This window comes from Cupressus sempervirens, chromosome 8 (genome assembly GCF_028749045.1).
Source record: "Cupressus sempervirens isolate cs-2001-9-10 chromosome 8, ASM2874904v1, whole genome shotgun sequence".
Taxonomy (NCBI): domain Eukaryota; kingdom Viridiplantae; phylum Streptophyta; class Pinopsida; order Cupressales; family Cupressaceae; genus Cupressus; species Cupressus sempervirens.
In genome coordinates this window covers 624776498-624794582 of record NC_143125.1, presented here as the reverse complement: position 1 = coordinate 624794582, position 18085 = coordinate 624776498, and the positions used below count along the sequence as shown (strand labels likewise).

General features: G+C 36.0%; 1 protein-coding gene across 3 annotated transcripts in view; it reads right to left on the bottom strand.

Moving 5' to 3' along the window:
• Nucleotides 1-18085, bottom strand: part of LOC149543994 (DNA (cytosine-5)-methyltransferase DRM2-like) — a 169207-nt gene that overhangs the window by 78804 nt on the left and 72318 nt on the right. For all 3 annotated transcript variants that reach the window (XM_089798633.1, XM_089798635.1, XM_089798634.1), the window contains 2 exons: nucleotides 17423-17498; nucleotides 4311-4426 (listed from right to left, as the gene is read on the bottom strand). In XM_089798633.1, the coding sequence (XP_089654759.1) occupies nucleotides 4311-4426; nucleotides 17423-17498 (192 nt within the window). The remainder of the gene's footprint in view (nucleotides 1-4310; nucleotides 4427-17422; nucleotides 17499-18085) is intronic.

Sequence of the window (18085 nt, the reverse complement as noted above, 5' to 3'; positions counted from 1 at the left end):
AGATAACATAGCATTGAGGGTAGTAGCATAAAGTTTGGCAAACATGTGCCCAATCATAATGGTTTTGTAATTCCTAGGGTCAGAAGAGAACTGGTCTTGTGGATTGGATAAATCAGATGCCTGAACCAAGAAATCATAAACCCAGTGCAAACCACTCTATTGAAGAGTATAGAGAGATATGGGCCCACAACCAAGGCACCAAACTTGAAGAGCTCAGCCTGGAAGCCCTCCTCATTTGTCGCTCTGCTATATCTCATGGATCTGATGGCCTTGTAAATGTAAGAGGGGGTGAAAAAGTGACAGAAAGGAAGCCGGATGGGATGGATAGAAGGCTGCCCAAGAATAAATGTAAGATAATGTTGAGACTAAAAACATGCTACAAATAAGATTTTGAAGAATTATCAATTTAAATAAATGACAAACACAATTAACTGAACTGAATTACCAAGTTGCATACATACCACTCAGATGAACAACAATATCTATACAAAGCGTTTCAAAATTACCCAATTCCAATTTAATTAATGGAATTAGAAACCATACTTGAAAACTCAGATTGAACAATAACTTGTCTGACCCGAAAATATTGGAAAACTCGAACTCGCCAAAAAATCGGCAAATACAATAATAAATCGACACTTTTATCAAACCGAAAATATATTATTTTTTAAAATATTCTTATTAAATACATAAACACAGACACACATAGTAGTATGGTCTCTCCATTGAAAGTTCCACATTTTTATCATTTAAATACAGTATGAATCAAATTGTGGGAAAGTATTTGACAAGTCATGAACAAATCGAGTAAAATCTCACCTGATTTCATATATATAAATTAAAAATTAATGTATTATTTATTAGTAAACATTTGCATTTCTTATCTATAAATTAAACTACAAATATTAAAATAATAAACACAAATTAAATTATCAAATTCTATATTTAACAAATTATATTATTGAAAAAATAAAATCACTATATTATACATGCAAAATTAGATTATCAAAATATAAAATATTATTTGGATTGAAAAGCTAAACTTTAAATTTAGAAGTATTAGAAATGTAAGTAAATTATATTCCTTTGTAAGATATTGCACGCTAGGATAGAATACATAGAATATGTTTGATTGTGTAGGCTAGATCAGAGGGCAAAGCAGTTGTCACATTTGATAAATTTGACACGATATCTTCTTGCAGATGTGTTGCTAGGGTTTTTGTAACGACCCCTGCTAGTACCAACTTGACAAACACCAATTTTCTTTACTTTGCATGCAAGCTTAATCTCGCTGTACTTTATTTTCAGATTGTGCTCTTTAAGTTTATAGTCTGCAAATGAGGTTATTGAACACTTACAGCAATGAAGGTTGTTATAAAAATGATATAATAGTTGTTTCAGACCTTTGGTAAACAATTATATGACTGACATTACCTATTACAGCTAATAGATATAAAGACAAGCACTTTCCATGCATCTCAATATGCACCTACAGCCACTAGGCATTTCTACAAACACTTGGCATGCATAATAATGACTGAAACACATATATTCAACTTGACATTTCATCAAACAATTGTTATGCAACCTTGTAACTCCAAACCATTTACAATGACAATTAATAATAATTGCAACTTTGAAAATTCAACTACAATATAAACCAAATTACAATTTGCACCTACAACCATCAATGGCATTTGATAGAAACTTGCAGCAGTACAATGCCCACATACAGGTCAAACTTTGCATGCCAATTAACTCCTCTCTCAATGATATTTGCAGGCCTTAAACAGAGTAGTAACTGCTCTTTAAGTCCCACACAGATATGAAAACACAAACACCAATATGTAGCTACCTTAGCCTGGAAAACTCTTAATTGCAAACGCTGGTACGCAACACACTCAGGCATTCAATTTCAGGTATTATAGACGCCTGATTTCCTTGCACTTACATGCCCTATATTGCAGATATCTCATGGTACCAACAAACAGCAGCTTGGGCATTGGGAATGCAATAATGGCTCATAATTAGAACTGTGATGCTTGATGCCAAACTCAGAAATAACCAACAACAAATACCAGATGAAAAATATGTGGCAACCCTAACAATTAAAAAGTCTTCCCTGTCACAGAAACCACAGAATGGAAGACACAAACCAATACTCTTCTCAGCCACAGTAGCAACGGTAGAGAAGATGCTCAGAAAATCAGACTAGAAATCTCAGTACAAAACCACTATACTTCAGCAGTGGAATTGAAAATCAGAAATTCAGAAACCCTCACCAAGACAAATATAATCAAAGACTTTCTCCATGATGTCTCTTTTATAATGCAACTTGGGTTTCTTCATCACACTTTTCACTTAAATGCAAACTTTACTTTTGGTCGCATATTTGAATTTGTAGTAATACAAAATGATAATCATTTCCTCCCAAAACTTTAATAAATTCCTTGGCATAGGCTTCCATGAATTAATTAATTAAATGGCCCCTTCCAATGATGACTCAACCCTCAACTTAAGTGAAATTATAAAGTTAAATTATAACTTTATAATAAGCTATTTAATGATTTATTAATAATTTGGCCACTAAAATAATAATAACTCCCAAAATACTTATCCTTAAAATATGTCATCGGAAACAAGAGTCACTCGTATTATTTCACCATGTGACCAAATGCACTTTCCAAAAATAGAAAGGGTCCCTCTCAATCATCACCCGACTTTCCATAAATAGCAAGTGCATGCAACTAAGACCAAACGAACTCCAAACTAAGTCAAACGAAGACCAAACTTGAACATACTGAATTGTGAAGAAGACAAGACCCTCTCATAGCCAAGCCTTTGACTCAAAAGACCCTCTAACTGCAATAACTAGCCTACGAGGATCACAATAATAGGCTAATCCCTCAAACTCCAATGGTGGCAAAAATCGGGACATTACAGTTTTCAGCGGCAGCTGTCACTATTTTGCTTTTTGTTTTTAATATTTGAATTTTGGACCTTCCTATGAAAGTCATTGCTTATGGTCACAGAAGTACAAGAAACCTAAGTCTTCTTTTTTTTTTGACTTTTCTGCCAATATTTTGGGTCCGGTATCATGCAATTTCACGAGTTTTTTCAAAAACATCATTGTGCGACTTTGGAATATAGCGTCGCCGAGATAAATGATAATAATACCCCACAAAATTGCAGCACGATATATCGCAGAGATTTTCAACAATGTTACAAATAAAGCCAAACCATCTGAACAATAGTTTCTCCAGCATAAGCATAGTATCAACAATTCTCTTCACTCTATGTGCTCAAAGCACTTATTTATTGGTTACAAATGCCCAAACTTTGGGAGTTTAAAATAATTTATTTTAAACTCAGAAACAAAGCTTTAAAGAAAAACACTTGTAGTTAAACTATACCATAAGACCTCTAGTAGAGAGTGTAAATTGGTTAACCACTCGGGGCAAGTAGCACAGAAACATCAAGCCGACTAGGTGCCCTGTCTTTTCGTCTAATCTTGATGGATTGTTTCAAGTTAACTACTTAAGAATTTATGTTTCCTCTTCAACTATGGCATTTACTTTCTCTATAGTTTATCGCTTGAATTATTTAGCACTTTCTATCAAATCATTATTGATGAGTCAAGCTCTTTGAGCATGAAATGTGTTCTATAATGGAATATACTAATACAAACATTTGAATATAAAATTCAGCATATGTTCTACTCAGAAAGGTGCACAAGCAGACAACAAGTTTCAAGGCCATAAGACAAAATGCAGCACTAAATCCAATAGATAAGGTATATTACTAAAAGTAAATATTTTATAAACATATTTCATAAATCATATACCATCAAGATAAAGTCAATCATTTGTCATGGGGAAATGCTTGACTGGATGGTAATGCCTCTCCCAGATTGATCAAGAAGAAACTCATTTCATTATTGATGACTAACGCTCATTCGAGTATAATGCACCTTGTATAATGAGATATCTTATTAGAAATCCTTATTTACCCCTTCAAAAGTAATAAAAGAGGCTAACATCTTTTCGTTGTCATCTTGTAGCATTCTTATATCAGCAGATTTGATTTTCTGTAGCTATCTATGTGTTGATGCCAGTGTGTATGGAGAGAGGGGAAAGTGTGAGTAATAGTATTATTGTTCAAATTAGAACAAAATCTATATGAAATCAAAAGCACATCAAATAATTGTATCAGCATAGGTACATTCAACAATGTGTGTGTGTGCACGCACAGGTGTGTGTGTGTGTGTGTGTGTGTGTGTGAGAGAGAGAGAGAGAGAGAGAGAGAACAACCTCCTCCTTTGAAGTAAGGTCATTATATGGATCTCCCATATCTTCATTTCTTATAGCCCCACTATTTCTAAGAGCATCAATCGAATCAATCAAGATATCAATTGGAACATCTATACCTACAAAACAAACAAAAAATAATCACCCCATGGTAAAGATCTTGCACAAAATAAGAGAATTAATATTTAACATGTCAAAAATAATTCATAGAGGACTATTATCCACATGATTTTATTCAAATGAAATTTGAAAAAATTAATATAACCAAGTACACAAAATTACTTAATTATTTTATTTATTCTCTAAGTTTAAACTCTAATCACCAAGACAAACTATGAAACCAAAAGGTATAATAACTTATTTGATTTCCACACAAACTTCATCCAATGATCTTGTTTTCATTTTTATAACAAATACTTCTAGCAAAAGTTAATATAAGAAAAGAAAGTGAAACTATTAATGATCAAAAGAATCCCTACAAGCTGTATTATACTAACAAAATTAGAGGCCAAATAACAATATCTTTAAAGATACTCAACGTCAGCATGATTTAGTCAGTCTCCCCATGATCTAAGTGTCTTAGGTAAAGATAAGAGAACTAATCTTTTACTAGTCAAACAAGTAATTCGTTGCAGACAAATAAATAAATAAAACAAATGAGTCTATTATCTCAAACTTGAGATCAAATCACTGAGACATGTTAGCTGAATTTTTTGCAAGTCACTATGACCACAACTTACAAAATTGTGACTTTAGGCAACATATCATGAAATTTCTCTCTCCTCTCAGCAATAGGGGAGGCTCCCTTCTTACTGAAGATGGCTTCAACAGAAACTTAACTGGAAATACAGAAACGGCATTTCTATTGATCAATTCCTCTTCTTTGAGGAATAATTTGCATACAACTACTACTTTCCAAATTAACAAAAAGCGTCTCATTGCTACGATAATACTGGTGACCCTGGAATTGACAAAAGAACTACTTTTTAATATTTTGTGGAGCAAACAAGAGAACCCAAAGTCTTATGTGCTTGCCTTGAATGAGGATTCAAGCAAAATAATCAATAAGGCATTGTTACATCCCCAATTTTTGCCAGTTTAAATAATCATATAGCCATTATGTAATTCATGTGAATGTCAGTTGGCTAGTAAATCAATTGAATATTATGACCATGTGAAATGGAAATATGGTTGTTTGTTTTAATTCATATAAAGATGACATGTTAGTTGGTTGTTACAATTTTAACAAAAAATGAATATTTATTTTAAATAAGTTGGAAAAGTCAGTTGCTTATTTGAAATGGTGGATCATTTTGACGATTATAAAAATAACTTCTGATTATAGTTATCTTGATTTAAATTGAGGAATATGTTATTATCATGGAAATTCTTCTTGGTTGCAGAACATGACAAAGGGGGGAAGTATTTCTAAATGGGAGCTAGGGAGTCGAGCACCAAAAGTCTACTGACAGGCCATCAAGTATGGATTCTAACCATCTTGGTTAAGGATTTAATGACTAGGGAAGCAAGAGTATACCTTGGATGACCATGAGCTCACCAATCAGTTCATAACACTTATCAAGAAAAACATTAAGTATCTAAATAATAATATAAATTGTTACCTTTTCTATCTGAGATCGTTGCGGAGTCTCCTCATTATATTCCATATATTGACACCATGTTATCATGGCATCTATACTTGCACATACATGTATATATATTTATATATCTGTGTGTATGCGTAAATCAATATAATGATACAAAGGAAATATACGATTAAATTTATGCAGCTCCAGTTATACCAATGGTCCCTGTACAGACACCTCCAACTTCTCCTGCAAAATCACCCAAATTTGTAGATGCTTCACCTAAGTTTGATCCAAACTCTTTTGATGAGGAACCTAATCATAGAGCATCTCCTAATACTAACGTTGGTCATTCTCCTCTCCGGCCTAATTGGTGGGCTAAGACACTTGGTGATCTTTGAGATAGTGAGCTCATTGATGGGAGAACTTCTTGAAAAAAGTGCAAACCTACAGAGTCAGTTAATTTTGCTCTTATGTCCAATGTTCACAGTGTGTTTGAATCTCAAACATACTCCGAGGCTAAAGGAATTCCAGAGTAGGAATAGGCCATGACATCTAAACACCAGAGCCTGCTGAAGAATAAGGGTTCTTTCTAATCTACCATCGGGGAAGAAATCCATTGGCTGCAAATGGGTTTGCATAATTAAATACAAATCTTATGGTACTTTGGATAACTACAAAGCTCATTTAGTTGCAAAGGGCTTTTCTCAGCGTCAGGGCATTGATTATGACGAGACATTTGCTCCTATTGCAAAGATGAGCACAATCAGATTAGTCCTAACCATGGCAACCCAATTTGGCTTGAAAAGGTCCATCAAATGGACGTCAAGAGTGCTTTCATGAATGGTGATCTCCACGAAGAGGTCTACATGATGCAACCTCTTGGTTTCAAGGTTGCTGGTAAAGAATATCAAATTCTCAGATTAGTGAAAGCTCTCTATGGCTTGAAGCAAGCCCCTTGGGCATGGCACACAAAAATTGATAAGTACCTCAATGATCAAGGCTTCTAGAGGAGTTCTTCAGACTCAAATTTGTACATCAAGACTACTGACAGTGGCATCATCCTTCTGGTTATTTATGTGGATGATCTGATCAACACTGGCAATTCAGCATCTTTGATTCAGGGAATCAAAAAGAATTTATGCCAGTCTTTTGATATGATTGACCTTGAGCTCATGCATTATTGCCTAAGTGTTGAGGTTTGGCAATAGTCTTCTGGTATATTCATCTCTCTATCCAAATATGCTAGGTCTTTGTTAGACAAATTCCGGATGCAGGATTGCAAGCCTACATCTACACCCATGGAGAAAGGTCTCAAGTTATCAACCACATCTAATTCTCCTCCCGTTGATGATACTACATACAGTCAACTAGTAGGCAACCTCATCTACCTCACTGCTAGTAGGTTTGATATCAGCTTCGCAATCAGCTACATCTCCTTCTTTATGACAGCTCCCAAGACTGATCATTGTATAGTAGCAAAGTGTGTGCTTCATTATGTGAAGTGCACTTCAGATTATGGACTTCTTTACTTTTGGAGTTCTGATCCTAGACTCAGTCGGTTCACAGATTCAAATTGGGTGTGCTCTGTTGATGATAAAAAGTCAACTTTTGGATATGTGTTCAGTTTGGGATCCGGTGCCGTCACATGGACCAGTAAGAAGCAGCAAAACATTTCTCTCTCCTCTACAGAGCTTGAATACTGACAAATAGTAAAGGCAAGTTGTAAAGTTGTTTGACCTCGTCAAATGCTTGGAGATATGCAGATGTCACCAATAGGACCGACTACTTTGTTTGTTGATAATGAAGGCTTTATCAAATTAGCAATTAATTTAATTTATTTAATTATTAAAAAAATATATTTAATTAAAGTTGAATAAATTTTAATTTATTTGATAATAAATGAGTTTAATTTAAGTTTAATAAATTTCAATTTATTTAAAAATTTATGAGTTTAATTTAAGTTTTATTAAATTAATCTATTTAAATTTAATAAAGTTTGAAGTTTTAAGATGTGGATAAAAAATAGTTTATAATTATTAAACCTTATGATTATGGTTAATGAATATTGGGTATTAATAAATGCTTCAATTTTATTTTTATCAAAAACGAATGGAGCCATTAAATAATTTATTTGTTATATAACTAATTCAATAACTCCACAGGGAAAGAACTAGTCAGAAAACCTTGCTTCCTCGTTTATTTACAAAATAGAAAGGTTCTAAATTAGCCACAAATAGGAAAGAAGTACACTGAACAAAAAATACCATATGAATAGTATCCTACCAACCAGCCCTCCTGAATAAAAATAGCCCACCATAACAAAATGGCACTTTTGCAGAGATTTGAAAAAGACTTCAATCTCTTAATTACATGCCTCACTAATATATCCAAAAGCACCCAAAGAGAGACCTACATCACATCATGAATTTTCGGCCCAAAAATGTCACAAATTGGCACGAAGGCAATCACAAGTAGAAAGGAGAACGCTATGTCATCACCGGAAGCCCTGACCCAACACAAAATCCCTGTCGATACTCTGAAGCAGTGACCCAAAATCCTCTATCGAACCACTAAACCAAAGTCATTAGAAGAAAGATGATACACGAATCAAAAAGCTCGTACAACTATCGAAAAAGTAACCAATCCAACAATCAAAAGGCTTCATCGATTTCCATGGGTCGCACATCAGGATCCTCTGTTTCAGCACACCCAATATCTTGTCCACAAAATTCATCGCCATGGTAAGCAGGGGTAGTTGAGGGAAGAGTAGTCTCGCCCTCAGACAACCCTAATGAATCCCATCCATCAAAATCCCCTTGAGACCTACCCCCGAAATTGTGCACATTTTGATTGTTCTGAAATGATGTAATGCTAGGTAGTTTGCTTGCTTAGTGCATATCTTCTCCAGCACTTGCTTAGGCTTTCTCTTAGCCTATTAAGGTTCACTTTAGTAATCCAAGCCTCTAGAGGATCTCTATCTTATCCTCCAACTTCTCACTGCGTAGTTACACCAAGGATTTTTGCTCCTGCATTCACCAAATGCCTCTACAAACTAACTTGCCAACTTCAATTCTTGATCCATCTTGTTCATTTTCTCAACTACATGGAATGAGGGGCTCATACATGAGGTATTGGACCTCACCTAGGCTTCTGGACTCAAACCCCATAAGTTTTCCTCAAGTTCTTTGCATTTACTCCAAAACTATCAAAAACAGGCCTAATTGAATTAGCCCTCCTAATTGGATTTTTGGACTATAATCTCAAATTTCTCTTAACAAGGTGGCAAACAAATCATGGATTCGAGTACCCTTTTGGAAAACCTAAAGGATTTTCTGGATCTCAGGTTCCCAATCTGTCCGTACACTCCCCTGTTGTTTTTATGCCTTAAAAGAAGGATTTCTAATACTTCCAAACAACATTCATTTGGATCTTTTGAAAACCTTAACAAAATTGATCATGGAAGCTTGTCATTTCACTTGGGGCTTCCTCACACATCCCTCCTTCTACAACTCACAGATTGAACCATCTGATGCATTCAACGTACTCATATCCACTTGTTAACTCTGTGACCACCTAGCCATGCATCAAAGCCTTGCCTAGGGCATCACATTAAAAACAGTTGCCACGCTTTTCCAGGCCTCTCCCTTGCTATGTACACTATACAAGGGCTCCACTCCCACATCCCCAAAAACCATGATGATTCCATGGTGAGGATTCATGGAGGAGCCATTCTCCCAAAAACTGCCAATGCAAAAACAGTGACCAATCTATGTACAAATGATTTCCTAACTATGCACAAATGAGCTCTAAACAACTTGAAGTCTAAAATGAAAGGTACTATAACAACATGAACAATAAGAATCCAACACAAAAATGAGCCTTTCAAATCCATTAGTCTTTACTTGCAACCAAGAATCTCAAATTGTCAAAATCTGGACTGTATATCGTGGATCTACTTGCAAAATTCTGCTTATTACAACTTCCAACCTTTAGAATGGGCTTACTTCGTGGTTTTACAAGTTCCTCAAGAGGTTCCAGACAGTTAGAATAATCATCAACCTCTTTCTTGTATTATACAACTTTCCAATCAAAAAGTTGTCAAGCAACTTTTCAAAATTGCTGACTTTGACAACTTTTTGCATTTTTGGGCAACTTTGATTTCCTTAATTTGGGAACTTCCAAATTTGTCCATTATGACCTATTTATAATGTCTAGGCATGTTTTAGCCTTTAGAACATCAATTCACAAGATTTAGACCATTTTTCCCTATTTGGCAATTTTTTCACATTTGACATCTTTTTGACATCATTCCTCAACTTTTTCCAAATGACAAGGTATAGTCTCCACCCTATGCACAAGGATGTGGAAACATCATAGAGGAGAACATAACTCAAAACCACACCTTACTCAGGTTGCTAGGGCATAAGACCCACAACTCCTAACTCAAAACACAAACAACCTAAAGCAAGATAATCAAACCACCTAGACTGGATTGAACCTAGTCAACTCCACATAGGGACAAACTCAACCATGAGCTTGGAAAGCCCAAACTCACACTTCTAACTTGGCTAGAGTCAGTACATGCTAAAATCAACACTAGAAATCAAAACAACTTATCTAGAAATCCAAACAAGGAATTTGACTAGGTGCCCCTACACCATGAAAGTCCCAACCAAAGGCTCTCGAGTAATTTTCCTGCCACCCTACTTTTGAGTCAAACAAATGGAGGTGGCATACGAAATGGGGTGATCAATGTCCATTGAATGACTAAGCAAATGCAATATTTTTCAAACTACATTTAAAATTTTAGCCTTCCCCGCAAGCTCCACCGAATTGGGGATAGCAATCCTATCCAAGTCGCGAAATTGAATGCCCAACTTCGCATTTTGAAATACCACCTTGGCCTAGTTACCCTTCCTAACAATCTTCGGACAACATAAGCTACAAATTGCACCTTTGGAAGTGACCAGATTATACTTGGATAAGATAAGAAAATATTATTAATGTCCAACAAAAAACCACAAGGGTTTATGGGACTGAGCATACAAATAGAAGAGCTGCCCAAAGCAAGAACACCAAACAGTGTCAGAGAAGAAACAAAACAAGACATGAAGCCAGTGAAGCCAAGGTAAGGACTAAGGATCCTTCCTTGGTACAAAGAAACCAATCACAGAAGGATATAACTGTGAAAGATCCAGAGTTTTTGATCGTCACTGAGAATCACTGGAGGAGTGTTGTTGTCTAGATAGACTGGTGCAGTGTCTGAGTTGTCTGGAATAAGTGATACTGGATGGCCTTTTTACGCCCCATGGAGGAGACAAGGGGGAGAAAAAGGCAATAATGAGCTGATCTAAGGTATGACCCTTAGGTATGAGTGACTGTAAGGTATGCTCATGAAGCTGGGTGGCCTCACAAAGGTAGAGTGCAAGACACTGTTGGTCAATATACTAAAGAATGCTAAAAGAGAAAAACAATCTCTGAAAAGGCAATAGAATCTTCCTTTGATCTTATAGTAAATGGGACAATAAAATATAAAGTGGGTCTCAGTCTCAACCTCTGCCAAAGTACACAATCGACAGATCCGATCCTCCCTAACTATATCGTGATTAGCCTGGGCACGAAGACGGTGAGAGCCAACTCTAAAGGAGCCCAAAGAGAAGCGTAAGTTGTGACTCCAGCACCAATAAAGATAGGCAGGGCGAACAATAATACCATTTTGAATCTCAAGAAAATGCTTAGCATAAAAGGCCATCTTAGGTCATAACCCACCAGGAAGATTACACCAGGTAGTAATAATGTACTGTCTATAGATATCCTGCCTGACAAACTCATTCAACTCCTATCGAGAGGGAAGGAGGTCTGCAGGAGCATCCAGCAAGAACTAATAAGGGGGAAGTCGATCAATCTCAATCTCGATCGAACCCAATAGAGAGGTGGCCTGAGCATACCAACAGCGAGATCTAGTGCTAGTGTCAAATCTCATAATCGCAACAGAAGAACAATACGCCAAATGAGAGTACCTATGTCGGTCGACCTTTGAATCCATAAAACCACGGAGCTGATGGCGAAACTAGATCAAGTCAAAAATGGCTGCAAGTTTGAAAGGATGAGCTCCAAACTCGGCCAAGACAATGCTATGGAGGGATAAGTCTGTAACATCTAATGATACATCATAAAAGCAACATCTGAACGCATTATGTAGAGGCCCAATCAGACGCAAGAAGAGAAGGTCCCCACGAATATCAAATCACAAAAACAAATCTTAGGCAAGGAATCTTGAAAGCTCTCTCTACCTCAGGGGTACCACAACTATTGATAAAGAAAAGATAGTAAATGTCGAAATGACAAGCAACCAATTCCAAGACCACTTACCAAAGTCAACAACTAGATACCAACTCCAAACAAGTACCAAATCCAATGACAAACAACCACTGAAAGAATTTCAACTTCCAAATCAAATACCAATAACCAAAAGAATAATAACCAATGAAAAAATGACTATAATTAGTAAGTACAAACCACCACCAATAAATAACATCCACCAAAGGCAAATACAAAATCTACAGAGGAGACTCAATTATGCAATGCAAGGCAGGAGAATCCCCAAAAGGAGATGTCCTAGCCCCCAGCAATATAACCATATAGCGGAAACACAATAAAAGATAACAACAATGCAAGATATGATACCAAATCACAACTCTTTATTTATAAAATAACTGTTTACATGCAATATGCCCAACTGTAAGGTCTTCCGGGTTATGGCCAAATACAACAGCAATTACAATAAGAGTTCTGCAAGATCCCTCAAGATCCAATCCAAACCCTAGTTAGTCCAGAGTTGTAACTTAACAACAATCTAGTAGAAACCCTCAAGATCTCAACATGTGCTTGCAAGCCACCAAGCAACCTCCTTGTTTCTAAACCACAACCACTAGCTCTTCTCCAAACTCGCTACTCCACCACAATCCTGTTGTAAACTGCCTCACATTCGGCACTCTGTCCATAGACTCAGGAAAGCTCACCCTTCAACTACTCCCAAAATTGCTCCTCCCAAATCCCTCCACGCTACTCTAACTCTAAGCCTAAACACCCTATTTATACTTGCCAAAATGGCTTACAAAACAGAAAGGTCGCCCCAACAACAATTTGCACACATTTGAAGACAAGATCTAATCATAAACATCACGATCGAAATAAATCCCGCAAGTCGGCTCGCGTTAAGAAACAAAACACAAAAAACATGTCCAAAATGTTGACACAGGGCATCAACAGGAAAACTTAGCACATGAAGGATCACTCCGCACATGAAGAATAGCTTGGCACAGACTGTGGAACTCGGCACACACTGTAGAGTGAGATGGGATAACATGCTAACCCGAGTGTTAACATGACGTGGGATAACTTCAACTCGGCTTATACCGCAAAATGAACACAAATGAGCAGGATAACACATCAACCCAGGATGATCCTGCATCACTCAGGATACATGTTAGGGAGTGTCATCACATGGTCAAACTACTTCAGTTGCCTTGGACTGGTCTCTTAGTAGACACCAAACCCTCAAGCGTTTAGTTACCTTGGACTAGTCGCTCTGCAACATTGATGAAAAAAATCTAAGTACCATGTATACCAAATATATATGTTCCTCATCTTCCTTTGCTCCCCCATTCATGTTACCCATGAATGTAAATGTACATCTTTGTCTCAAGCAGGTTGTAAAGAGTTTTTCATGTTATGATCACAACCATATAGTACATCAAATAACCAATATGCACGAAGGTGTTAATCTCCCCCATACATAAACATCAATACTTTCTCCCCCATTGATATCAATCAATGTGTATCTCTACCCCATAAAGAATGTTTTTCATGTATACTTCTCCCCCATTGACATCAATGACAAAGGTATCATTATGTCAATCTTCTAAGTTAAATCATTTCCAAAACACTGTGAAAGCTCACAACAAAGTGACACTATTAAATACCACTACCAAGAGTCCTTAGTGACTCAGGTCAAACACAAATACTCCCCTATAGGAGAAGCATCAGGCATCCAGTCCAAACAAAGGAAATAGCGCTCTACTACAATCTGAACTGATGCAATCTCTACATCAACTACTCTTAAGTAGGTTGGGGTATGACCCCAAGCATACCTATCAAACACTCAAATATGTCCTTAGCCTAAGGTTTTGTAAATGTACCTTCTCTTTGCTCCTTTGTGCTAACATATTCCAATCTGACCTTTTTCTTTGCCACCTTCTCTCTCAAAAAGTGATTTTTAATTGATATGTGCTTTGTTTTGACTGTAAAAATAGATTCCTTGACATACTCATTGTACTTGTGTTATCACAATGTATGATTATATGCTCAGTAAACTCAATTCCAATATCCTTCAGCATCTACTTTATCTAAATAATCTGATTACAATTATTTGGTGCTACTACATATTCTGCTTATACTGTACTTTGTAAAATGCAATCTTGTTTCTTTCTCAACCAAGAAACCAATCTTCCTCCTAAGAAGAATGCTCCACCACTAGTGTCTTTTCTATCATCCACACTTCCTGCCTAATCAGAATTAGTGTATGCACATCATGTGAAATCATGTAATATGTCATACCATAGACCGAAACCAGGAGTTCCTTTCAAGTATCTGAAAATTCTTTTTACTGCTGCAAGCTGTGTCTCTTTAGGATCTGCTTAAAATCTCGTCACAATTTCAACTACATTAGCTGTATCAGGTTTAGCATGTGTCACATACTGCAATCCACCAATCATAGATCTGTACTTTGTTTGTTCTACACTTGGGGATTCATCTTTGCTAGATAACTTACATCCAATTACCATAGGTGTTCCAACACGTTTACAATTCTCCAAACCAAATCTCTTCAACAAATCTCTAAGATACTTAGCTTGTGATATGAAAATGTCATCTTTGTTCTGTACAATCTACAATCCCAAGAAATATGTCATCTCTCCAATCATACTCATCTTAAATTCTTTCTTCTTTTTTCTGAAAATGTCTTCCTAGCTTAATCATTACCTCATAAAAAATAATGTCATCCACAAATACTGCAAAAATTATTAAACCGTCTTCATTCTTTCTCAAGTACAAATTTTTATCGGCGTTGCCTTTCACAAATCCCAAATTTGTCAAATGTTTATCCAATCTTGCATAGCAGGCTCTACGTGCTTGTTTTAATCCATACAATCCCTTCTTCAATCTGCAAACCATATCTTTTTCATCTGTCAAAAGGAAGCCATCAGGTTGTTCAATGTATACCCCTTCTTCAAGTTCTCCATTCAGAAAGTTTTTATTGGCAATAATGAGTACCAATCTCTTTTATATTTAATAATGTCAAATATAAATATGTATATATAATTTAACAATACACAATCATAACATAACCAAGGAGGGGTTGTGGCCTTGGCTCGACCGGATAAAGCATCATGTTTCATCCAAGTGGTCACAAAGTCCAAGCTCGCGACCCTCCCCCACCACCCTCCCCCCATTATCATGGTACCAGAGGGCATCTCACAGCAGCATTGCCAATCACACGAAATTTTTTTACCAAGCGTATTCTAGTTTATACTGGGGGCTACCTAACTTCTGCACTCCAAAAAAATAGCCAAGAAGTAAAGAAAATGTTGTACCGGCATACTTGAGCAACATACCCATTCCTGACCCAATTCCGTAATCTGCATCTTATTTTTCTGGCCAAATTGAGGGTTTGATATGATCAATTTCAGTTGTCTACAATAGTTATCAGAACTTCATTTTTATTATGGTTGTCTGTTCCTTGTTAGATGACATTGAAAATTTTATAAAAAGATCCATTTCAACCATTCAGAAATAAAGAGACTTCAATCTGTGCTAGATAAGACACATCAAACTGGGCTTTCATTCATACATGCATCTTTTTTGAGTCATTTTATGCAAAATCATTTGTTAACTGAAGATAACATTTGTTTCAAAAACTTTCAACCTATATTTATAAATAGAAATGGCAAATATTACATTAAGACCATCCAATTCCAGGAAACATTTTGGTGGCAATTAAAAAGAAAACTGTAGATATGAAACATGAAACCCATATTTAAGGAACAGTTTAGAACATCAGTAACATCCCACTTAACTATTGCATAATCATAAAGAATAAAAAGGCTATATTAAATATTTGCTTAGGATGATGCAGCCACATAGGTATACATAACTTAGTCCCAAGTAAGCGTAAAAATCAAATCATCTCCAAATCTATACAAATGCATCTGAAAACATGTTAAACCTCTCAGTTTCATATTTTATGATAGTTTGCAGTCTGGAATATGTAGTCATCGTTTAGGAAAAAGAGCAAGCTCTCTTTTACCACAAATCTAGTGCCTAAATGGCTTCCCTATTAAGTCATCTTAACTCCCATCTGAAATACAGTATGTAAATGCTAAGAATTCTAAGGTGTATCGAACCTACTATGCCAAAATTAGGGAAAACTTCTTCCACCATTTAAGAAAAAAAAGGCCCTTTTATACCACAAATCTAGTGCCTAAATGGCTTCCCTATAAAGTCGCCTCAACTCTCATCCGAACCACAGTACATAAATGTTAAAAATTCTAAGGCATATCAAACCTGCTATACCAAAATTAAGGAGCACTTCTTCCACCATGGATGAGAAGGAATGTGAAGATTGTTAATGGAATAATGTGCACATAGTTATGCAATCTTTTTGTACCATGAATCCACTATGTGTCTATATACCAGGGTAGAGGTTAACCTCAACCAGGATTTAACCAATCAACTCTCATGCAAGTACCATCTATGCATGCAATAAATGGCATCCACACTCTTTCATTGCCTGTTTTTGCCCTAGGCTGACTTATGAGGCATGATCGACGCTTTAGGATTAATGGCTGCAACATTTATTTCTATTATAATTTACAATATGTGATTACTAGATCCTATTAGGAATCAGGAGATTGTCTTCAGAAAATCAATTTATCTTATACATATGTTTTCATAAAATGACAATATGTAACGAAACTCTAGACAATTCATTACCACATATTTGCAGTGTTCCCTGCAACTCATGGTAACAGTCATATACTCAAAACACTAAACAAACCAATTTAATATTAGTTTGTCCTAACCAACTATGAAAGAAGGCCAAAATCACGAAGCTGCAGACACATTAATTTATATAAAAATAAACTTTGGATAATATCAATCTTCCAACTTCCTTCTGTTAATAACTTAATATATATGGGCAATCAAAGAGATTTCCATAATTTAGTCAAGAATTTAAACAATGGGGATATGCAATAGATTCATTTTACTTTGCCTCTCATATACTTCTGCACTGCTGGATCTCTTATGTTAGGATGATTTACTATTGTTCAAGAAACTGAAGCTTTGCACGTTAGCCTCTTATGCAAATTAATTTGATATTTAGTAGAGACAAAATTTAAAAGTAATATTCAATACCTCAATCCACTTAATGCTCCAGTCAAACTTTCAGCTCAGAAATTAACATACCATATCTTTCAATGGCCAAAGATACTTCCTCTCCCGCATAACCCATTTCCAATAAGCAGGCTTTGAGATTGATTTCCTGGGAAATTTAAACAATAAATCACACCATAGATAAATATTAAAAGAATGAAATCCATACAAATGCTTTCCTAGTTACAAAATTGCTACTTAGAATAGCCATAAGAAACCAAATGTCTGAGAAAAAAAAATACGGCAATTCAGCTCCTTCTAGAAAGAAATTCAGCAATCAAACCTAGCTCCCTCCCTCCCTCTCTCCCTCTCACACAAACAACCCTACACACCTGTACCTGCCTGTCCGCACAACCCCGCGCGCGCGCGAGAGAGAGAGAGAGAGAGAGAGAGAGAGAGATGATAACAAAAGGACACAAAGTATAGCACCAATCTACCCAGCTGCACATTATTAAGCCCCTTAATCAATCCCAAGTACATGAGAAGTAAGAATCATGTTTTTAAAAAGATTGTCCCCATACCTTACAAAGATGACGAGTACTTGAAAAATATCAATATTGTTCTAGAAGAAAGCATTAAAAAATGTCACTGGCAATAACAAGTAGTAGTCTCACTAGCACTTGAAGCCTTCCCCAACCAGCATACATCAAAAATGACCTTCAGACTTTAAAGAAACATTATTAAACACATTTATCA